General features: G+C 51.6%; 2 protein-coding genes and 3 non-coding genes across 5 annotated transcripts; 4 read left to right on the top strand and 1 right to left on the bottom strand.

Annotated features, from left to right (window-relative positions):
- Positions 1–2,605: 2,605 nt before the first annotated feature.
- Positions 2,606–9,295, top strand: RPS3 (ribosomal protein S3). The gene is made up of 7 exons (XM_065745684.1): positions 2,606–2,701; positions 4,256–4,386; positions 4,655–4,748; positions 6,215–6,309; positions 7,091–7,278; positions 8,210–8,406; positions 9,224–9,295. Exons 1-6 carry the CDS (start codon positions 2,672–2,674, stop codon positions 8,401–8,403), a joined length of 732 nt encoding a protein of 243 aa, XP_065601756.1. The 5' UTR covers positions 2,606–2,671; the 3' UTR covers positions 8,404–8,406; positions 9,224–9,295.
- LOC136054521 (small nucleolar RNA SNORD15) lies at positions 6,681–6,822 on the top strand. Its single transcript, XR_010622743.1, has one exon. It is a non-coding gene; the product is annotated as a small nucleolar RNA SNORD15 (small nucleolar RNA).
- LOC136054520 (small nucleolar RNA SNORD15) lies at positions 7,784–7,932 on the top strand. The gene has a single exon (XR_010622742.1). It is a non-coding gene; the product is annotated as a small nucleolar RNA SNORD15 (small nucleolar RNA).
- Positions 8,475–8,611, top strand: LOC136054522 (small nucleolar RNA SNORD15). Its single transcript, XR_010622744.1, has one exon. It is a non-coding gene; the product is annotated as a small nucleolar RNA SNORD15 (small nucleolar RNA).
- A 4,684-nt stretch (positions 9,296–13,979) lies between the features above and the next one.
- SERPINH1 (serpin family H member 1) lies at positions 13,980–18,789 on the bottom strand. Its single transcript, XM_065745725.1, has 5 exons — positions 18,708–18,789; positions 15,481–16,094; positions 15,229–15,327; positions 14,619–14,851; positions 13,980–14,441 (listed from the first exon to the last, which is right to left on the bottom strand). The coding sequence occupies exons 2-5, from the start codon at positions 16,061–16,063 to the stop codon at positions 14,139–14,141; spliced, it is 1,218 nt and encodes a 405-aa protein (XP_065601797.1). The 5' UTR covers positions 16,064–16,094; positions 18,708–18,789; the 3' UTR covers positions 13,980–14,138.
- Positions 18,790–22,231: the final 3,442 nt, after the last annotated feature.

Below are 22,231 nucleotides of genomic sequence, written 5' to 3' on the forward strand. Positions count from 1 at the left end.
TCCCCAGCTCTGCTTGTCGCTGCTGACCCTGAAATGCTGATACAACACATAGTTTCTCCTTAATAGGGCATAGAAAAGGCGACGCGCTCAGGGCCAGGCTGTTCGTTAGTGCTCTGCCCCTCCTGGGTGGACTCAGCCTAAAGGAAGGATCTCAACAGGTATTTCCTGCTCTGGAAGCGTGGTGGGACCACACTGGAAAGCAGCGAGCTGAGAGGGTCGGGTGGTTTGGGTTATTTTTTAGGTTAGGAGTGTCTTTCCTTCAACATCGATTTGAGTTATTCCGGTGCAGGGCTTAGATCCCTGCACACAGATGTCCTCGGGTCCTGGCCACCCCAACAAAGTCAGTGTCTGGTGGCACCCAGGGTGATGACCTCCAGTAGGGATGCCCCCACAGCCTGGCTTGGTGCTACAGTACTGGGCCCATGGGTTCCCTAAATGCCACTCCATCCCCAAACCCCCTCAACTTTGTGGTCCTCCAAGTGAGGCATTCCTGTCTGGACTCATTCCCCCCCCCACCACAATTTGCTGCCCTCTCCTTAGTGCTCACAGGCTGCCCTGCAGCAGGGAAGCGAGCAGAGCTTTAAATAGCCACCCCCAAAATATGTGTGTGTTTGTGTTGGATCGTTTCTGGGAGCTGGTTCACAGCCGGGCTCCAGAATGGGCCAGAGGAGGGGAGGGGGGCAGGCAGGGGTGAGGGAGCAGAAGTCCTATGAAACTCTTTGCTGCCAGGGAGGATGCAATGCTGACTGTGCTTTGGGAGGGGAAAAAAAATAAAGGAATGCCTTCCTCAGAGCTGAGACTTCTGCTCATGTCTCAGGGATGAAACGGGGAAAGCTCCCACGCTCACCCTTGCCTGGGTTCAGAGCAGAGATGCTGTGATCAAGGCACACCCACAACCTATTGGCTGCAGTACCCCTTCAGAAGGTGGCTCCCCATCCTCTGGGTGAAGCACTGGTGGCCATTTGTAAAGTGCTAGCAAGGGACCAACACCTTTTTGGCCTTCCAGGCATGAGCCAGCTTTGTCTCACTGTCTCCAGGGATGCAGATGGAGAGGAGCACCAGGAGCTGACACGCTGAATACCCAAGCATGTGTTTCTGTTCACGTTCCATCAGCCCAGTCCAAGCCCTGGGCCCCCAGTGCTCCCCAGCTCCATCCCTGCTTGACCTGGTTCCAGCCTGGCTGCAGCCTCCACCCCTGTGGGAGGGATCAGGAAGAAACCAATGGAGCTGCAGCTCTGAATTTTGGCCAAGATGAAGTCCTCGTTGAGAACGATGCTGTGGAGAGTGTAACTCGCACTTGAGGAAGGGGAGGAAAGGATGGGAAGGACAGAGACAGCACTGAGGTGGGTGTGTTTCTGCAGTCTGAGAGTGAGGGTGAAGAGTGAGAGCAGAGGGGAGTGAGAACTATTCAAGCAGGAAAGGGGGAATGAGGGAGAGGGGTACCGTGTCCTGCTGTGTTTCTCCTGCCTGGAGTGATCGTAGCCCTTATGCAAAGAGTGGGGAGAGATGGTGGACAGTCTGGGAGTGCCAAGCTGGGGTGGGCTTGGAAAGAGGGGAAGGGGCTGGCTGAGGGCAAGGAGTGATGGCTGGACACACTGGAGGCCAAGGAAGACGTGTTTAGTGACACAAACACAAGTCTCTCACCGGTATCTGGTGGGTCTTGGCAGCACTCAGCAGCTCTGGAGGAGCTCTGTCTCAGCGCTGTCTGCACCATCCCACAAATCCTGGAGGAACGAATCCCGGGGGAAGAGGGGAGGAGGGAAGAGAGCCGACACACTAAGCTTTTCCCACCCTGGAAGCTGTCTCCGCTGACATCTAGTGGCAAAACGGTCCGGTCCGTGGCACGGAGGCGAGCTGGCTCCTCCGAGCGCTGCTGCCTGCACGCTGGACTCCGCACACAATGCTGCCGTGGTAGCTCGACAGAAGCGTTTTACCAGTACTGTACCGGTCATACTGGTATTATCCGCACGGCTCACTAAGCTACGTCTCCCTGAAGCATCAAAGCAGCGCATTAAAACACAAGGGCAAACTGGTCCTAGAATCCCAAACTGGTTTGGGTGGGAAGGGATCATAGCTCAGTGCCCACAGCCCCATCCACAGCCTCGGGCACTGCCAGGGGTGGGCACACACAGCTCAGAGCAGCAGCGCCGGGACCTCACTGCCCTCACAGAGAATAATTTCCTCCAAGTTTCTTATCTGAATTGCCACTCTTTCAGTTTAAAGCCATTCCCCTTTGTGCTGTCACTACGCTCCCCGTTCCCTCATCCCATGAGAGGGGCCGGCAGCCAAAAGCCTATAGAAAAAGAACACAAGAAACCGACGTGCAGCAGCCGGAGCTGCCCACCCCACTGCGGCCTGCGTGGGCCGGCAGATCCCGACCCCGTTTCTATCTTTGCCGAGCTGCGTCTCAGCGTGACCCACACACAGAGGTGACCCCACCGCTCCGCGGGCAGCCCGTGCCAGCGCCCAAACGCAATTTGGGAGAAGGACCTTCCCACAACACGTCACTCCCATCGCTCCCTCAGGATCCACCCACACAGGCGTGGCGGCCGGAACACTGCGTTTCCCGCCATCCACCTGATCGCCTCCGAGCCAATGGCGAGCGGCGGAGGTGCGGTATGGCCCTCCCCCCGGAAGCGGGCTCTCTTTCCGCCGTGAGGCGCGGCTCAAGATGGCGGTGCAGATCTCCAAGAAGCGCAAGGTGAGGGCCGTCCGTCCGTCCCCGTCCCGCCTCCATACCGGCGGGGACGCGTTGGGAGCGGCCTCGGGGCTCCTCGGGGTGCGGTGGCGGACGGGGGATGGCGGCAGATGCGGAAGGATGGCGGCGGATGCGGCTTTGAGGCCCGGCGGGGAACATGGCGGCGGGACCTGGCCGTGAATGGCTTTGAGGGACCGCGTGCGGGGCTCGGAGCTCCTGTGTGTTGTGCTGAGGATGGGGCTGGGAGGTGACTTTTCGTTGTTTCATAACGCGGGGTTGGGGTTTAGTGACGCTGGGTTTGTGTGTGTAGGGTACGGGTTGTAACGGGCTTGTCTTGGGATCGTTAGAATGGTTGGAAGAGACCTTAAAATTCCCCCGACCCCTGCTGTAGGTTGGTTGCTCCCTACCTGATCAAGCTGCCCAGGGTCCCATGTGAGCTGGCCTTGAATGCCTTTAGAGATGGGGCACCCGCAGCCTCTCTGGACAGCAGTGCCAGCACCTCACCACCCTCTGAGTCAAGGATTTCCTCCTAACAGCTACCCTAAATCTTCCCTTTTCTACTTTATTGTCATTCTCACTTGTCTTCCCCCTGCCAGATCGTGTAAGAAGTCGTTTTCCCTTCTGCTTAGAAACCCTGCACAAGTATTGGAAGGCCACAGTGAGTTCTCCAGGCTGAACACCTCCAGCTCCCTCAGCCTGTCTCCATAGGGCGGTGCTCCACCCTTTGAGCATTCCCGTGCCCTCCTCTAGACCTGCTCCCACTGCCTCACATCCCTCCTGTGCTGGGAGCCCCAGGTCTGGATGCAGTGCTCCAGATGAGGCCTCAGGAGGGCAGACAGAGGGGGACAGTCCTCTCCTTGCAGTCCCCTTCTGCAGCCCAGGAGACTGCTGGCCTTCCAGGCTGTGTGTGCTCACTGCTGGCTCATGTCCTGCTTTTCTCTGCCACAACCCCCGCACTTTTCTTGAGAGGGCTGCTCTCAAGGCCTCCTCTTCACAGTCTGTACTCTTACCTGGGATTGCCCCTATCCTACACCCTGCACTTGGCCTTCTCAGACCTCCTTTGGTTCACATGTGCCTGCTTTTCCAGCTAGTCCAGCTCCATCTTGTTGCCATCCCTCCCTTCTACTGTGTCAGCTGTACTGCTCAGCCTGGTGCCATCAGCAAACGTGTTTAAGGCACACTTAAGGAGACTTAGCAGGGTTTGAGGCACCTGTGATGCTGCTGAGGGGATATGAGCACTTCAGTGAGTTCATGAATATTCACACTTTGTCAGAGTACCCCTGTAGGACATAGAAATGATATATTTCACTGTTTGACCTGAACTGTCGCTGTATTTAGGTATGGATCGGGCTCTGGTGTTGGCTTTTATTGGAGGTGATTTGTCTCTGGGAGCCTTAGGAGAGGTGCTTTTATTTCACCCCCAATTCTGTCCCCTCTGTTGGGAGAGAGAAGCTGTCACACTGCAGGACAGGCTGCAGACCCAGACTTAAAATGTCAAATTCTTCTGTGTGTGTGAGGGGCAAAGTATTTAAAAGACTCGGTCTGTCTGTTCCATAGTTTGTCGCTGATGGCATCTTCAAAGCTGAACTGAATGAGTTTCTGACTCGAGAACTGGCTGAAGATGGCTACTCCGGGGTAGAAGTCCGGGTCACTCCAACCAGGACTGAGATTATCATACTTGCCACCAGGTAACTGAGACACTGCTGTTCACTTAGGAACACTGCACAGGACTTTAAGGGGTGTTGCTGAAGTTTGGTAAACGTGAATGGGGTGAGGTGTTTGGGGAGGAGATACTGAAATGATCTTCAGTAGAAGAGCAGTGTTACAACCCTGCTTACCACCTGCCTGAGCAAGGTTAGATGCTCAGTCTGGAAGCTCCTTGGGGCGGTTGGAGGCTCTGGCGTGGTGACTCTCCCTCAATCATTGCTGTATTTCTTTTGTTTTTTGTTTTCTTAGAACCCAGAATGTCCTGGGTGAAAAGGGACGCCGCATCCGGGAGCTGACGGCTGTTGTGCAGAAGAGGTTTGGCTTCCCTGAGGGAAGTGTTGAGGTAAGGCTGCCTCAGCTCACAGAATCATAGAACTGCTCAGGTTGGAAAAGACCTCAAAGATCATCAAGTCCAACCTCAGCCATACTGCACTAACTCTTAACGACCCACTGCTACATCATGTCCCTGAACACCACATCCAGATGGGTTTTAAACACATCCAGAGACGGTGACTTCACCACTCAGTGCTTAATGGCCCTTTCTTTATAGAAGTGTTTCCTGATATCCAACCTGAACTTAACCTGATTCAACTTGAGGCCATCTCCCATTGTCCTGTCACAGTCACCACTGAGAAGAGCCCAGCTCCACTCTCACTGCCATCACTTTTCAGCTATTTGAAGAGAGAATAAGGTCTCCCCCTCAGCCTCCTCTTCCTCAGTTACAATAGTTGTGATTGGCTGTGCGTTGTGCTGCCTGTGCTGTCTGGATGGCTTCAGCTGAGAGGCCGTTTGACTTTGAGATAACTCAGAGCACATTCTGCCCGTTCTCACAAAACAGTATTGCACTGAAACAGGAATATTGCTTTGCTGTCAGCTGTTTTGGGTGTGCTCAGTTTGGTTTTCTCTGCTCTCCCAGCAAATAGGAGCACGGAGGCAGGTAAAACTTCTTACATTTCTCTAAAAATATTTTGCAGGGAGTATTTCTGTGTCAGTGTTGAGGTGAGAGGTCAATCTAACAGCATATTTTTTTTGCAATTGATGTACTGCCATTACCTCTATTAAACTCATGATGCTTTTGCCCCTAGAAAGAAGCTGCTTAGGTGCAGAACTACAGTGGAGATTTTTATATGATACTGTAATGAATTAGATGGTAGAGACAACAGTATTTATCTGATACCTTTTTAATGGTTGAAATCTGGTGCCCTCACTAGTAGCTCCCTCAAATAATTTATGGGGGTGGGGGTGAAGGAGGATGTGTGCTTTGGGGTGCCCCTCACATTTATTTCTGCTCCAGCAGCATTGCTGGATCACATTGCACAATTGCTGGTGATCTCCAGAAACCATTTAAACTTAGTGGCACAAATGCTTGAGGAGTTATTAGCTCTGGGAGTGTTATGTATGTAATTTCTGAATATCTCCTTGTCAGCTAATCAGACTTGGGATGTTAGATGAAGTGCCCCTTGCTGTCCCAGCTCTCTGCTTCTTAGGTTTGATGTCTTCGTGTTGGTTAACACCATCTGGTTTGTTCTTGGGGATGCTGTGTGGCCTTGCTGCCTCTCTCCAGTGTTACTTCATGCTTAGGGGCTGTTTGGAAGCAGCAACTCCTGGAGACTGCACCATTTCTCAGAGCTGGTGGAGTGTTTCTGGTGTGTGTCTCAGCTCTGCTAAGGGAGTGTAATGTCTGAAGATACAGCTTCTAAGCACTGATCTGAGGGATGGGGCGTGGAGTAGAACGAAACTCCCGACTTGTGAGTAATGAAAATCATCTGGAAATGAAGGCATTTCTGAGTCTGCCACTTATTTTTTCAGCTCTATGCCGAGAAGGTGGCCACCAGGGGACTGTGTGCCATAGCCCAGGCAGAGTCCCTGCGGTACAAGCTCCTGGGAGGCTTAGCAGTGCGGCGGTGAGTAGAGCAAGTGGGATGTGATGCCACACTGGGGCTTTGTAGGACTCCAGTAGTGCTTCAGGGTAGTGCTTACCAACTTGAGACATCTCGAGTTTGAAAATGGAACCTAGCAGTGCTCTGCCTGCAGAGAGCAGTTTTTGATAGATGCAAGGTTTTCATTTAGTATACAGTTGGCTTTTGGTAGTAGTTGTTAAGACACCATATAAAAATAATGTTGGGGTCCTAGAGTAGAGCACATTAAAAGCTGTGTGATGTGTATAAAGTTCACGTTTATTTGTGAATGAATGGTGGATGGAGGCATGTAAGACAATGTCAGGCCTCGTGGCTGAATCATAGTTCAGGTGACAGTGGCTCTGCTTCTCAGGTCCCTTCAGTGATGATAAGATGACGAGTCAGAAGGGCTGGCTCCTGCAGGGTGCTGCCTGCAGTGCCACGTTCTGTGCTGCTGCCTGTGGTCCTTCAGCAGGAGTGTCCTGTCACTGAATGATTTGAGGCATTTGTCTGAGGAGGGATGAGGGCTGCACTTGCGATGTGGGTGCTTGTCACTGTGCCCACAGCCTCACAAGGTCCATCATTCTCAGCAGCTCTGTCAGGCTGGGTTTGGCTGCGTGTTTTCTGTCGCTTTGTCTAGCACAGCTTGCGCTGCTGTAGCTTTGACAAAGGCAGATGTTAAAATGTGATTGTCTCCGTTTGAAATTGCTGCAGAATGCCGTGTGGGTTTGGCAGAGGTGTCCCAAACCAGTGGGGGCTGACTGCTGTTTCTGCTCCCTGCCTGCAGAGCCTGCTACGGAGTCCTCCGCTTCATCATGGAGAGCGGTGCCAAGGGCTGCGAGGTGGTCGTGTCAGGCAAACTCAGGGGTCAGCGTGCCAAGTCCATGAAGTTTGTGGATGGCTTGATGATCCACAGTGGGGACCCTGTGAATTACTACGTCGACACAGCCGTGCGTCACGTCCTTCTGCGGCAGGGTGAGTGGCTAGGACCGGATTCTCAGCGATGGAGCTTGCACATTACATCATTTAGGCCTTGATTTGCATTTGTTAGGTGGATGGGAAATGGAGAGAAATCCCTCAGCAGACAGCAGGATTTTCTGTGCTCGCTGTGGGTAATCTGCTTTTGCTGGTAGTGGGGATTGAAGTTCCCACGTGGTTATGCACAGATTTTCCAGGTACTCATTTGTGTTCCGTGGCCTCTGAGCCTTACAGGGGGGTACACACTTAGTGGCTGTGTTCAGGAGCTGCTGTATTCTGTCTCCCTCAGCTCCCAGGGGAAATCAGACCCACAAGAAGGCATCACTGACAGCTTTCCCACCATAGCTGCACTCTTTCAAGTCTTCCAGCTAAACCAGCCAAGCCAGCTTTCATCCCTTTGTTCTTCCCTCAGTAAAACACAAGTGACTTCTGCTTCTTAATGGGTTGCTTAATTTCAGAACACTAGGTGTAGAGGTTTGGGCATAAAGTTGGTGTGTCCTCCCTTCGGTGATGATCCGATGACGAGTCAGAAGGGATGTCCTCGTGCCAGTGCAGCCTGGCCAGTGCCATGTTCTGTGGTGCTGTGCTAAGGCTGCCCTGGGCAGGCTGTCCTTACACATTGGATGATTCAGAGGCATTTGTCTGAGAAGGGATACCAGAACGTGCATTTGACAAGCTGAACCATCCCAGGAAAAACAGGGTTTAAAATCAGGCTGTAGAATGTTTTCATCATCCGACACTGCAGTTGGCAGAGGCAGTGAGTTCAATAGAAACAAACACACATCTAAATTTACATTAAGTAGATTTTTAAGCTTTTAATTAGCTTCCATCAATTCCAAATTGATGGGAGATGGTTTTGCTGCAGGCAGCTTACTTTTGTAACTTGTGTCAGAGGAGCATATCTTTAATGTCCTGTCCCTTTTTGCAGGTGTACTTGGAATCAAAGTAAAAATTATGTTGCCGTGGGACCCAAGTGGAAAGATTGGCCCCAAAAAGCCTCTTCCAGATCACGTCAGCATTGTGGAACCCAAAGAAGAGATCTTGCCCACCACCCCCATTTCAGAGCAGAAAGGTGGCAAACCAGAGCAGCCAGCCATGCCGCAGCCAGTTCCCACTGCCTGAGAGGTGAGTGCCTGCAAGCAGCAGAGTGATCTTTTCACACAGACATGGTTTCATTGCACACTGAGCACGCCCTTCCGTGAAGATGTGATGACGAGTCTGAAAGGGAATATCCTTCTCCAGGCTCCCTGCTTCTTGCTGTGTTCTGCAGCATGAGTTTGGGGACCTGGGGTCAGAATTTGAGTGACCAAGAGGCATTTGTCTGAGAAGGGCTCAGTGCCTTAGATGTCTTCATGCTGTTTCTCAAGCTGCAGTTGTACTGGTATCTATACAGTTGAGTATAGATGACTCAGTTGACTCTTAGAAGCCAGTACACTGAGCTTGATGTTAGGCTGGTTTCATTAGTGCATCACTGGGTTTTGAACTATCTTTTGGTGTGAGTTGCTCCTCTAATAAACCAATAGATGGAAATTCTCTGCGCCCTGCTCTGGGTCGTCCCTGATGAAAATGTGCAACTTGGTGCTTTTAAAACATCTGCCTGCTTTCTCTGAGGAGGGCAGCAGGGGGCACAGGGCCTAAAGCCTCTCCTAGAAGACCTCCTTAGCTGCTAGTGAAGGCCAGCGTGGGTTGTTCTTGGACTAAAACTCCTCATGTGAGCAGGAAGGAGTTCAGGGGGTGTGCAGGGCTGCAGTGAAACAGGGGGATCTGATTAGCAAGACTTGCTCGTGTGGAGGGAGGTTATGCAGGAAATGAGAGAAGTCATTTGAACGCTTGGAGCGTGCTTGTTCAGCATTTTGGGTGGGAGAAGAGCTGTAGAAAATGATTTGCCACCATCTCACTCAGTATTTTTGTTTATGTTTGTTTTGTTTTGTCGTTGTTGTAGGGTTTACAACATCTGCAGCCAGAAGCTTGACTGTCCTGAAAACATCTATTAATAAAATCACGAAAGACAGTGTTTGTGGAGGTGCTTTTATTTATTTGTATTTTTTTAAGGGAGGGCCTTGCTCCCACCTCTGGCATGGAAGGTGTTTCTTTGCATTTCTTTCAGCTCATTGTTACATTTTGGGGTGTACTTAGCAGATCCTGATCTGAACAGGGTGGGGACAAGATGCTTATTTCTAGAGAGAGATCTGAAGTCCTCTGACACAGCAGCCTTTCTCTGAGGTTTCCAGGAGGGGGGGGACCCTCTACAGAGGAGAGTGTTGCAGCTCCTGTTAGGGAGAAGTAACCTCCATCCATGGTGATGTGGGATGATGGCACCAAGCCTGGAGAGTTCAGGATGCGTTTGGACAACAGCAATAGGATTTGAATTTTGAGTGGTTCTGTGTGGAGCCAGGAATTGGACTCGGTGACCCTTATGTAGGTCCCTTCCAACTCAGGGTATTCTGTTACTCTGTGAAACTTCCTGGTAGGCATTCATGTGTTATTTGGGGGGGGAAGTACATTTATTTGCATGTACATAGATATCAGACCTGTCCTAAGCACTGAAACGCATACACGTTTAAATGGTTGAGAAAAACTCTTCCTTTGAGGCTTGAGTAGAGAGTCATTTAATTTGTAGCTGTATTGCAAACTGGCTTTAATGAGCTTTGGGGATGTGTAGGTAGATCCTCAGGTTGAGAATTAGATTTCAGGGCTGTTTCTGCCGTCAGAGCACACCTAGCTGGTACATGGGGATGTCTTATCACTTCTGTTCCATGGCTGTGTGCAGAGTGTTGGTGCTGTTCTTGTCTGCTGTGGTCTAGTGAAAGCCCTGTAGCTGGAGGAGTCAGTCAGGCTTTAGCACTTGGTTAACTTTCAGGCTGATATTCTTGAAGTCTGGTGCTGTTACAGGAAGACACTTGTGCATCTCACAAGGGACAACGATGTGCATGTGCTTTTTGTTGGCATTTTGAGCAATTCAGAACTCATTTGTTTAATTAACTGAAATTATACAAACCTGGACATTTTTTTCCTTAGGAAGAATGCCTTTACATCCCATTTTCTGTTGCACTTGGGTTGGGGCAGTTCCAGATAAGAGTACAGGTAGGAGAAGAACTCACCAAGAATAGCCCTGCAGAGAGGGATGTGGGGCTCCTGATGAAAGAAAGGTGGAAAATGAGCCAGCAGTGCACACTTGCACCCTGGAAGGCCAGCAGTCCCCTGGGCTGCACCAACAGAGGGGGACAGCAGGCATGGAGGAGACTGTCTCCCTCTTGTGCCCTCCTGAGGCTCCCATCTGGAGCACCACATCCAGGCCTGGGACTCCCAGTACTGGAGGGACATGGGGCTGTAGGTCCAGGGGAGGGCACAGGGTGAAGCTCCTCTATGGAGACAGGCTGAGGGAGCTGGGGGTGTTGAGCCTGGAGAAGGGAAGGCTCTGTTGTGACATCCTTGTAGCCTTTCAGTACTTGAGTGGAGCTTACAAACAGCAGGGAGACAGACTTCTTTGCATGATCTGTTAGGGATAGGTCAAGGGTGAATGGCTTTAAACAAAGAGAAGGGAAAATTTAAGTTAGGTGGAAATTCTTTACCTAGGGGCTGACGAGGCACTGGCACAGGCTGGCCAGAGCAGCCTGTGGATTCACTATCCCTGGAGGTGCTCAAGGCCAGGCTGGGTGGGAGCCTGAGCAGCCTGATGTGAGGGAGACAGCCAGCCCACAGCAGAGGGCTTTGAGGTTCCTTCCAACCCAAGGCATTCCAGGATTCCCTGCAGGAACTGGAATTTCAAACTTACAGCATCAGTAACTGGTCTGTCTGGCAGTGTGTGAACATGAGCCTCAGCTTTCCTGTTGCTGGCATCTCTGACAGGGCTCCTGGGAAGCTGGGTAGGTTTGGTACAAACAGCTGTTCCATCTCAGGGTCCCAGGGAACAAATCTGATTTCAGGTTTCCGTTGGCATCTTACAGTGGAGAAAGCTTTATGAGTTAAGTGCTTCAGCTCCTTAGTTCTTCAGAGTACTATCCTCCCAACAGTAAAAAAACCACAAGATTTTAACAAGACAGTCTGGCAATGAGAAGGGCTCAGGAGCTCTGGAAGATCTGAAATAGCTTTTAACTTGCTTGCAGTGATGCTGGGTTGTATGTAGCCCTGCCAAAGTTGGTGCTGGGGGTGGATGCTGCAGTTTTCTGCAGCAAGAAGGGCTGTGATACAGCGAGCACCTGGCTCTTTTTCAGCCTGTGGAGATCTGCACATGGATGTGGACACCCACATGTCCAAGACGTGCTGTTTGGCACAGGGAGAAGGGGAGATATCTGCAGCTCTCTGCTTGTTGGCTGAGTGGCAGATGGTTGCTTGGATAGCCAGCACGTTAATCCCTTTCCAGCAGTGGAAGAGCATGGGCCAGCGGAGTGTGACCTTGCCAGATATTCCAAGACCTAATTTTGTGTTGACTCAAGCTGTAGGTTCTTCTTTTTATTTTTTTTCCTCCTCTTTCCTTTGACTGTATCCCAACCAGAGAAGGTCAGCAAGGCTGACTGACGAGGTTTTATTCCTCTGATGCTGTATTTATGCTTGACCTGAGCCATTTGCTGCCTGGTTAGATGTCCCAGCAGGGGAGGGCATTAGGTCCTCCTGTCTGCAGCATTAAAGATGCTGGACACTTGCAAGTTTGCATGCTTAGTAACAGAACTCCTTTCCCGTGACACAGAAGTCATGGGAATTCATGTGTGCATGTGTAGCATTTGTCTATGAATTCTAGATTGAGGCAAGCCAGATTTAATAATGGAAAGGGATGTCTGCAAGCTCTTCTCTTTTAAAAATAGTGTTCAGCCTCCAGCCAAGCCCTGCAGGTCGGGGTGGCTGCCCAGAGGTTCACTGAAAAAGTTTTATTTCAAAATCATACAACTGTCATTGTGTGGTACAGGGACAGACAATAAAAGCCATCAGACACCTGCATCCACATGATGCAAGTTACTCTATCCATTGCCTTGCCCTCCCCTTCTCCCCCTCCCCCACCCCTTTTTCCATAATGTGGTACAGCATGTGGGTTTCAGTGCGCTGATTCATCGGGTTGTGTCTAGCATACACACTGGGTTTGAGGCTTCCTCTGCATTTGGGTATGACCTCGTGGGTTCCCTCCTCTGCCCAACAGTCAGGAAAGCACCTGGGAGTACGAACTGGGAGGAAAATGAGGACAGGAGCTCCCTGTCAGGCTGGCTTGGATGGGAGTTAGGGCAGACCTGCTTTTCTGCTACTGTCTTAACCTGCAAATCTAGAAGACAACGTCAGGTTAAAGTTGGGAGTTGCAAGATGAATTTTCTGCTCTATGAGATGCCTGGTAAGAGGTAACAACTTCCTCGTTGTTCTTAAGTGGAAACAGTCACATGGGTGCTCTGAACAAAAAAATGCAGTATTGGGCTTGTAGGACAGCCAATGCATTGGCAGGAAAACACAGAAGAGCAGTGCAGTCACACAGCCCTTGCTGGTTCCCAGCGACTGCTGCTCACATGACATCCAGATTTCTCTCATTTCAATAGTCTTGTCACATCTTGCTTTGCAGTGTGTCTCAGTGCTTAGCAAGGCTTATCTAACGTGCTTCAGTGCTTGTGGGGTTACATCAGTTATTTCTTTGTAGGATTAACCTGACGTTGTCCTTCAATCTGAGGAAGACGGGAAAAACGTTTAGGCTGGAGCAGGCTATGAGACTTGTTAATTATCAGACATAAATACGTATATAATTATAAATATAAAAAATGATTTGTTTTTCAGCGTGCCCTTATCCAGGTCAGCCAACAGGGAGCTAAAGAGGAGGAGAGAGGAGCTGCAGAAAAGGGACATTAGGAAGTCAGGTAAAGGAAAGCTCTAAAGCTCTGTATTGATGCAAGTGGAAACCTTGGTCCAGCTCCCCAGCAGAGGGGTCCCTTGGTTTGGTACAGGAGCTGATGGGTACCAGCCCTGCTTGTAACTAGGGGAACCTTCACAGTGTAAACTCTTTCACAGCCCTGTGTGCTGATGCAGGAGCACCAGTTCTTCCCTTTGCCTGGTTGCAGTTGTTGGCCCAAATACCTCCTTATTCTCAGAGAGTCACTACGTAATTCCACGTGTCTCTTTCTAGAAGCCTGACTCTTTGGCCTTCTCTGCTGACATCCCAAAGCCACCTACTGCAGAGCACAGACCAAAGCTGCACTTGGCTTTGTGGTGTTCTAGCTAAGGAGCTGATGACTTGGCGCTGGTGGAGCATCTGTTAGCCATCCAGAGCAAGGTTAGCCAGGACAGAAAGGCACAACTCTGTATAGATTTCAGCTCCTACTTTTTAGTGTCTTGTTCTGCTCCCAGTGGTACCCCTAGGGCTGGAGCACAGCATCAGCCCTGCTTGTTCTGCTTTGTACCACCTGAGCTAAGTGCACTTTTTTGCCTTCTGCCACAAGCAAGAAACAACTGCAAAGGAATCAGAGCAGCTTTAGCGTGGTGTGCTCCACAGCACCAAAGCAGGGAAAAAGCAGGCAGAACTAAATGGGCAGAAGCATTAAGGGATGGAAGGGTGGAGGGCCAGTGCCTTTGCAGGGCTGATGGTATTAGCAGGCTTAATTCTAGTGCAGGGAGGAATGAGGCATCAGCCCAAACATCTCAACTGAAGTGCTGAGACAGCGTGTGCCAGTTCCTGTCCTCTCCTGGTAACTTATTGTTCTCTGGAGGTGGGTTTGTGCAATGGAGTATTAGGGGGTGAGGTAAAGTGTATGCTGGTTTCTCATCACAATGCACCCTGGTCTGAATAGCACCCATAGTTCGAGAAGGATACAAAATAGTGTTTCCCCTTTTTTGAAATCCCCCCCTAAAAACACGCAAACCAAAACAAGCTTTGGAAAAAGAAAACCAAACTACAACTCATCACGCATCTTGTCTCCTTTGGGCCTCACGAGCCTGCCAATGAAGAGAATGGAGTTGGTTTTGCTGTCCTTGATCATGAAGATGAAGGGGTGGTCAGCATAGAAGAGCCTGGGGTTCCTCATCTCCTCTCGGCCGTAGATGTCAGCATCATAGGGGTTTCCATCTGTGTCCCATTCAAGAGCAGCAGCATGGAAGACATTGGATAAGTAAAGATCTTTCTTGCCAGAGATCTTTGACAGGTCAGCCTTGGTTTTGTCAATGGCTTCTGTCAAGCCCAGGTCAGCCAAGTGTTTCTAGGAAGAGAAGAGATGTCAGCAACCATTCCGAACACGATACAGCGCGATCTTCCATTTTGTGTCAGTTTAGACACTGGAAAAAGGTCGAGCCCAGACAGCCCATTATTCCACTCTTCTCTCTCCCACCCCAAGGAGCTACAAGGCTTAACTGCTTTAATCAAGGATCTCCTTTACCTGAAGGTCATGGCTGACTTCAAGGACGACCTTAGGCAGTGAGATGGCCACGGATCTCTTCTTCATCTTGCTGGCCCAGGTCTTTAGCTGTTCCCTGTTCAGCAGTTTCTCAACCCTCTCCAGAGGCTCCACGTGGTTTGGCATGATAAAGATCATGCTGGAGAGCTTGTGAGCCAGTGGCATCTCTACCACCTGGAGCTTCTCTGCCTCATCATCATAGTAATTGTAGAGACCTTGAAGTCAGAATCAGAGATAGGAAGTGATGAGATGCAGGACACAGGGCAAAATACCCACAACCTTTTTCCCTGTTCATCCTGGGCTCCCCTGACACTAAGGGAAGAAAGCCTCAGTGAGAACTGGCCCAGCTTCATTGGGGTCGGCAACAACTCATCATAGTGGTTCTCATTTATGTCATGAACTAGAATTTATTCCCAACAGCAAATCCGGATTCCCTCTACTCACTGAATCAAGAGAGACTGAATCAACAGAGCAAGCACAGAGTGCTTTGTTCTCTCTCACTCATCTCCCATGAAGCAAAGGTATCTCGGAAGCAGCTGGTGTAAAACTTAAGCAGTAGCAAGAGTCATTCCAGCTGGTCTTTGCAACTTACCTGTACGATGCATCATAGGAACACCCACCGTGTAGGAACGGCTCACCATGAAGCCACGGTTGTCCACCATCTTATGATGGAATTTCTCATCCCAGTGAGCTACAGGAGAGACAGATCAAACATTTGAGAAATGAGAGCACCAAGTAACATCATGCTCTGAAAAATCTGTTTCTCTTCCCCACTTTGGCTGCTATGTATGGGCTTAGGGTGGGCTTGGGGTCACGTGCAGCAAGAATCAAAGGCAGCACTTACGCTTGAAGAACATAGCGTTGACAATAAGGGCTCCATCTGTTTTCTCAACATCTTTTGTGACTTCTGGGAGTTTCCCATCCGTGGTCTGGGCCGCCCACTCATTGATGGATTTCAGGGCACTCCTCTTATCCCGGAAGTTGATCTTGGAGTGCTCGTAGTTGTAGTGTTTCTTGCTGTTCTTCACAAAGTCATCGGCGAAGTTGATGGAGGCGGGGCCGTACAGGCGGTTGCCGATCTTCCAGGTAACGTTGCGGGCCGTGCTGTTGCTCACCTCGTTGAGTAGCTCCGACAGCCCGCTGTGCACGTAGTCATCGTTCAGCTTGTCTGCACTGAGCACGGCTTTGGCCTGGGAGGCAGTCGTCGCCTTGCCCCCGAGGGACACGAGGCCTAGGGAAGAAGCCACGACCACGGGGGACAGCAGGATGTTCTCCATGTTCTTGTCTTTGGCCATGGCGTGGTAGAGGTTGAAGGCCAACGTCGTGCTGCGGTCGGCCAACGTCGTCGCCTTGTCGCTCAGCTTCCTGTCCTCCGAGGGCACCGCTGCTGTGAGGCCGCAGAGAGCGAGCACCAGAAACATCCGCATGGTTTCGGCGGCACTGAATGCAACTGGGGACCTGCTGGGCAGGAAGGGTTCACTGTTAGTGTGTCTCAAGCCTTTCCTGGAGCATTTAGAGACCCTGGAAGCTCATCCCGTGAAATCTGCTCCAGGAGCGTCCGCATCAATGCTTCGCTTGTGGTGCGTTGGTTCCCAACTCCACAATGGGGCCTTCCCTAAAGCAGGAGGCCAGGCTGTATCCGGAATGCAGGACCTGAGCATTTTTGAATGAAAGCTTCCTTTCTAACCTGTTTTTATTGTGATGTTCACGTAGAATCGTGAAGGTTGAAGAAGACCTCCAAGATCACTCACCCCACCATGCCCACTGACCATATCCCTCAGTGCCACATCCCCGTGGCTTTGCAACACCCCCAGGGATAGTGACCCCCCCCAAGTCCAGCCTGTGCCAGTAGTTTACCATTCTTTCAGAGATTTTTTCCCTAATAACCAACTTGAACATCTGGTGGAGCTTGAGACCTTTTCTTCTCTTTATATCTACAGTATATCACTTAAGGATGGGTGGGGGTATTTCCATCCCCAGAGCAGCAGACAGAACCTCTGCACTGGTCAGGAAAAGCTGCAAGTGGGATGTTTCTGCTGCTCAAGGGCCACGTTGCACGGTGCCAGCCCTTCCCAGGGCAAGGGCTGTCCTCCATGGACCCTCACAGTACCCGGTGCTCAGCTTTTTAGGCACTAGATGGAGCGCGTGAGCTTCCCACAAGATGGGCCCTCTGAGAATCACACAATCCTTAAGGCTGGAAAAGTCTGCCAAGATCATCTAGTCCAGCCCACCCCCACCATGCCCACTGACCATGTCCCCTCACTGCCACATCCCCACAGTTCTGGAACACCTCTGGGGATGGTGACCCCCATCCCCCCCCAGCTCCCTGGGCAGCTGTGCCAGTGCCTGATCAGCAGATCCAAGGCTGGCTGTGCAGCTCAGCTCTGCCACAGAGTCAGGGAACACATGGGGGTGCTGAGCCCCCGCATTCCTCCTTCTTAGCATGTACGTGTGTTAGATAAGATTGTTAGACAGATGCTTCTTGATCCAAGCATGCACATCCCCATCGAGGTCTCCAAGCTAGAACATTATCTTCAGCCAGGCCTGAAAGCTCACTGGGACACCAGCTCCAAAGAAATGCACACGTCCTCCAGTGGGCTGTTTGGCCTTCCTCTCTCTCGAGTGGGCAGTAATGAGAATCCACGTGCCTAGACCTGGTCTCTAGCTACACCCTTCCTCCCTCCCAGCTTCACAGTGCTCCCAGCCAAGTTTGCTGATGGCACACTCCCGGCCCTTACGTTCCCATTTCGCACCCAAAGCCAGCTTTCCTAGCACGGTGCATCACACTCAGCTCTGCCGTGGGGCAGCATCCTCGAACTGGGGCCATCCCAGTCCACGCAGGGATGAGCACACAGTGGTTTCAGGGTTAAAGCACAGCGAGCAGGAAGCGAAGGGCCCGCTGGGATTACATATGGAAGGAAGCACGCACGCACACACAGCCCCAAGCCAGGAGAGTGCGCAGCTGCACCCGCTGCCAGCATGGGAGTCACCGTGGCAATTTATATCCTCAAGCCCTTTTCTGCTGGAGGGAAGTGCTGCCCCAAAGCCACGGTTTGAGCAAAGGGCTCAGAACGGCTCTTAAGGTGCACACAGCATCGAGTGGGCACTGAAAATCAGAAGGTGTTTCTTGCCTTCCCCACCCCCCCCCTCCCTTTTGTCTTTCTAAAGATACCTTGAAACTGTTTCATAGTGAGGTCAACGTTTGCCTTGTTCCTTCTGAAAGAAAACAGACACAGGGAGTAGTTCTCTGGCGAGCAACCCGCTGCCCACACCGCTTACATCCTCAGCCTAAAAACGCTTCGTTTCTTCAGAAAATAGCAGAAAAAAATATCGGCCTCGGGCATCGGGCTGCAGCGAGACGGAGAAATTCCTCCCGTTCTTCAGTTAGGAGTGAGACGATGCGTGAATCGATCACGCAGAGTGGGAATAGATCCAGACAGCAGTGGTGGGATGTGCAACCGCCCGCATCCTCTCTCGCAGCCCTCCAGCCCAGCCCTACGAGGGGACGCCCCGTGCCAGCGTGGCATCCCGCATCGCCCGGCGGGGCTCTCAGGGACAGGCCGGGAGCGGGACTTCGGAGCAAATGCTGTTATTTCCATGCCAGCAGAAGCAGGTGAGGCTTTGTTAAGGCAGGCAGAGGGACAAGGTTAGTAGTCTTGCGCTGAGCGCTGGTCCCCAAGGCCCCCAGGGCTGGGCAGGAGCTGATGGCTTTTCTGCAGCCTCAAACCAAGTCGGCATCTCCGTAATTCCCTTCTTTCCCCCCCCCCACAACAACAACAAAAAAGCATCTCCTGGGTTCAGATACATTGCAATCACCTCCAGCAAAACGGTGGGGATCCTTTAACGCTCTCCCTCTAGCTCAGTTGGGCAAAAACAGCTTATGGGGCACCCCCAAACCCACCCATACCCCCCCTCAATTTACCTCTGTGCAAGCCCTCACCCCCTCCTCACCTTCCTTCCCCCATGCCCCTGCCCTATGGGGCAGGCCAGCAGCAGGCATCCCCCAAATAGCATCCTGCACCCCCCTCCCTTGGCAGTGGGGGTGCCCTGGGGTTCTCCCCCTCCTTTTACCTTCAGAGCACCGTAGGATCAAAACTCGGTTCCCCTGTGCACCTCCCGGTCCCGAGGAGGGGGTATATAAGGGGCCGGCAAGAAACTTCTGGAAGTTGGGAAAAACTTCTCAAAAAAAAAAAAAAAAAAAAAAAAGAGAGAATCCAGCCTGGGGAGGGAGAGAGGAAGGGGAGGATCCGAGTAAACTCCACCGGCCTCCCACCAATGGCATGGAGCGGGCCGTCCTGCTGCTGGAAAAGGGGGGGTCCGGGGGCTGGGGGTGAACCCGAGCGCTGAGGGGGCTGCTGTGTTTATTATGGGGCTCTGGAGCGGATTATTTGGTGTCCCCAGTTTCAGCCCCCCCCCCCCCCCCCCCCCCCCCGCAGTGCTTCTTGGTGCACGGGGAGGGGGATCGGCCGCTATTCCTGTAGCTCTTGCTGCGGTTTTGCGGCTCTTGCTGCGGAGCTGCTGCTCTTTTTGCACGGTGTCACTCTCCGTGGCATTTAAGGGTGTTGCAACGGGCTCTGCCGCGACCGCAGGCAGCAGAGGTTTAACATCTAGCTGCACTTTTGAGCCACGTCTTGCCTTCTGAAATGTCCCCAAGGAGACCTGCGGGGGCACCTGATGGCCAATCTGCAGGTTTCTCTGTACCCCAATTTTCCTTATCACTCCATCTCCCCACCTGCATTAACCCCCCCCCCCCCCCCCTCCTTTTCCCCAGCAGCAGCACTGAACCCCACTTCCACACCCCTCCTGCCCCATAGGTTAGCAGGTTGCTCGGTGTCTATCCTCCCTTATAACAAGATCCTAATTCCCAGCGTTAATTCTGCAGTTTGGAAAGGGCTCACCTTCACTCAGCATGCTACAGCAGCCCCCAAAATCATACGGAAAGAGTTAAACCATGGACAGCCAGTGTCAGGCTGGTGGAGAGTGCCTGCAGTGAGGAATGTGCCCTGGGGAAGTTTTCTGCGCTGAGTCACGAGTTTCAAACTCCACTTGGTCTCACCCCTTGTCTCATTTTGAAGCCAGTGTGGGGTGTTTTATTTAATGGCAATCTGGCAGCCCTTGCAGGGACACAGCCATATTCCAGGTGCCATCCAGTGCTGTGTCAGCAGGAGGATGCTGCGTCACTGTGTTGTGTGGCTGAGGTCTGTGTCTCCCTTTGCTTCTAACCATAGAATGGTGGACTGGTTTGGGTTGGAAGGGACCCTAAAGGCCACCCAACCTCATTCCTCCATGGGCAGGGGCACCAGTGCTCCATCCACAACCACGAGCACCTCCAGGGATGGGGCACCCACAGCTCTGGGCAAGAATTTCCCCCTGGTAATGCTGAGTTTGGCTCTGCACATTGCTCTCAGAAGTCAGAGGTCTCAGCGTGTTGCTCCCTACTGTAGAAAACAGCCTCCAGTTCTACTCCTGTGTCTTTGTCCTGCAAGCACCTCATGTTGGAGTCAGCTTCTCTTCCCACTTTCCACCCCACTCGCATAGCATCACTGCACCAGTTCTAGAAGCAGTGCCAGAAGTGACCTTTTTGTGCTGTCAGCCATTCAGGGGGTGCCACGTCACTCCGTGCAGCTATCTGAATGGAAGTTATACAAGCTTTTCCCCCAGCTGCCATTCACCAGCTCTGATAACAGCCCAGGATGTGCGTTTCTCTGACAGTGCTGCTCACAGCAGCAAGAACTTGGTAACAGCAGCAGCAGATAGCGGGTTTGTTCTGCTCACCAGCTGTCTGCTTCTGGCTGAGAGAAGGCCCTTCCCAACAGCCTTTACTACAGCTGAATGGATCCACACGGTGTTATTTGCACAAGAGCTGTTCCAGGGGACAAGTGCCAAAGGTCCCACTCATTGGGCGACCTTTTGGGTGCCCAGCTGGAAGTCATGGCTGGCTTTATGTGATGGTGTTATTTATTTTCCAGCAACCTGCACGTGCAGAAATACCTGAACAAACTGCATTTCCAGCTGGCAGCTTCCCTGGGCGTTGTGCATCCAGGCAGGTACCTCAGCTCAGGTCTTTCATGCCTCAGGGCTTAGAGACACGGTGGGCATGGGTTGGGGTTGGACTTGGGGATCTTGGAGGTCATTTCCAACCTTAATGATTCGACAGTAATGACCTCGTGGTGGTGATGCTTGGAGATTGGTTTCCTTCTGGGAAGGATCCAGGGGGAGAGAGGGTTCTGCATCACCTCGAGTGTCACGTTGTTGCACACCAGGATACACTTGGGGTGCTTTTCTTCGACTGGGATTTGGGTTCTCAGATTTGAGTCAGTGTATGGCCGCGGGGTTTTTATAGCAGAATCTTTGCTTTATTGCTATGGATTGAAAGAAAAGAGTTTGTTGGTTGCAAGCAATCAATCCGCAGGTGAAGTGGTGCCGATCTGTGCCAGCTGAGAAACCAGAGGAGCTCTTTCAAGCTCCCAGCAGCAGCTGCTTTCCTCTGCCACATTTTGGACTGCTCCACCTTCATACCCTCCTGTCTAATCGCTTCCCAGGTGAGAACGTCTTTCTCTTTTTCTCCCTTCCCCGTAAAATTTAAAAATAAAGCTTTCCATCCTTCTCAAGCACTGAACTCCTTTGACAGAGTACTGATAACAGACTTGCCTCCATGAGGGGAATTTGGAGTTGAATAAAAGTAGTTCTTTGTGGCTGGGGACAGGCAGCCAGCACAAAGCTTTGCCTCATTTTCCCCCCTCCTTTCTTTCCCCCCCCCCGTTCATGTTATCATTAATAGCCTTGCACTTTTAATGTATCCCCTGCCCTGTACAACACAATCCTGGGTGCACTGCTCTCAGACAACCACACTCAACCCTTAGGGCTGCATACATGCAGAAAGGGAGCGTGTTCTCCCTAAATCCTGGTCGTGATCCTATTTTCCAGGGCAAAAGCAGTGGGAATGGGGCTGATCCTTACAGCAGCGGGGGATACTTTTGCTGCCATCGAGCGCTTCCCGAGCTCAGCCAGGCTTAGAGGCTCTCCCTGCCCCCACAGTGCCACGTAGGAGATCCAAAGGCGGTGGGATGGGAGAGGAGCAGAGAGGGGGAGCGATGCTGGGAGTTGCCTTCTTCCGTCTTCTCCACTCCCGTAATGAAAGGCCCGGCTGCCAAAAGGCTCAGCTCCTCCCCGCCGGCTCGGATTTCTTTGCCAGAGCTATTTCCAGCGTGGTCGTGGCCCTGGGGATGGAGAGCTTTCGTTTTAGGATCTGCCGAGGGCTGGGGTGATGTCTCAGCACCGTTGGGGCTGTGTGGGTGCAGTCTGTGGTACGAGAATGTAAACGTAAGCAGGGATTTGTGCTGCCATCACAAGTGCTGTAATGTGCCTTGCAGTAATGCCTGGGACTCGTTTAATTTTGATGTTTCAGTTGCTTTTTGCAGCCCTGAAGCCTTAAGGGTTTTGTTAACTCATTAAGTGCTTTGCTTAATGACTCTACGATTCGGTCATTAGCTCAGTTTCTCTGCTAAACTTTTGCCAGTGTCGATTTAATGCTCAGAAACTAGATTTACCCACATTCCATATGTACCTATGGGATGTGTAATAATGGCCAAATG

Source organism: Cyrtonyx montezumae, unplaced genomic scaffold (genome assembly GCF_038088225.1).
Source record: "Cyrtonyx montezumae isolate F1298 unplaced genomic scaffold, pur_monq_1.0 scaffold_37, whole genome shotgun sequence".
Taxonomy (NCBI): Eukaryota; Metazoa; Chordata; class Aves; order Galliformes; family Odontophoridae; genus Cyrtonyx; species Cyrtonyx montezumae.

Excerpts from the sequence above, each read along its gene's own strand:
- RPS3 (XM_065745684.1), top strand. The coding sequence starts at position 2,672 with ATGGCGGTGCAGATCTCCAAGAAGCGCAAG. Across the intron at positions 2,702-4,255 it reads AGATCTCCAAGAAGCGCAAG|TTTGTCGCTGATGGCATCTT; the intron begins GTGAGGGCCGTC and ends TCTGTTCCATAG. Across the intron at positions 7,279-8,209 it reads TCACGTCCTTCTGCGGCAGG|GTGTACTTGGAATCAAAGTA; the intron begins GTGAGTGGCTAG and ends CCCTTTTTGCAG.
- SERPINH1 (XM_065745725.1), bottom strand. The coding sequence starts at position 16,063 with ATGCGGATGTTTCTGGTGCTCGCTCTCTGCGGCCTCACAGCAGCGGTG. Across the intron at positions 14,852-15,228 it reads TCCTATGATGCATCGTACAG|GTCTCTACAATTACTATGAT; the intron begins GTAAGTTGCAAA and ends TCTGACTTCAAG. Across the intron at positions 14,442-14,618 it reads AAGTCAGCCATGACCTTCAG|AAACACTTGGCTGACCTGGG; the intron begins GTAAAGGAGATC and ends TTCTCTTCCTAG.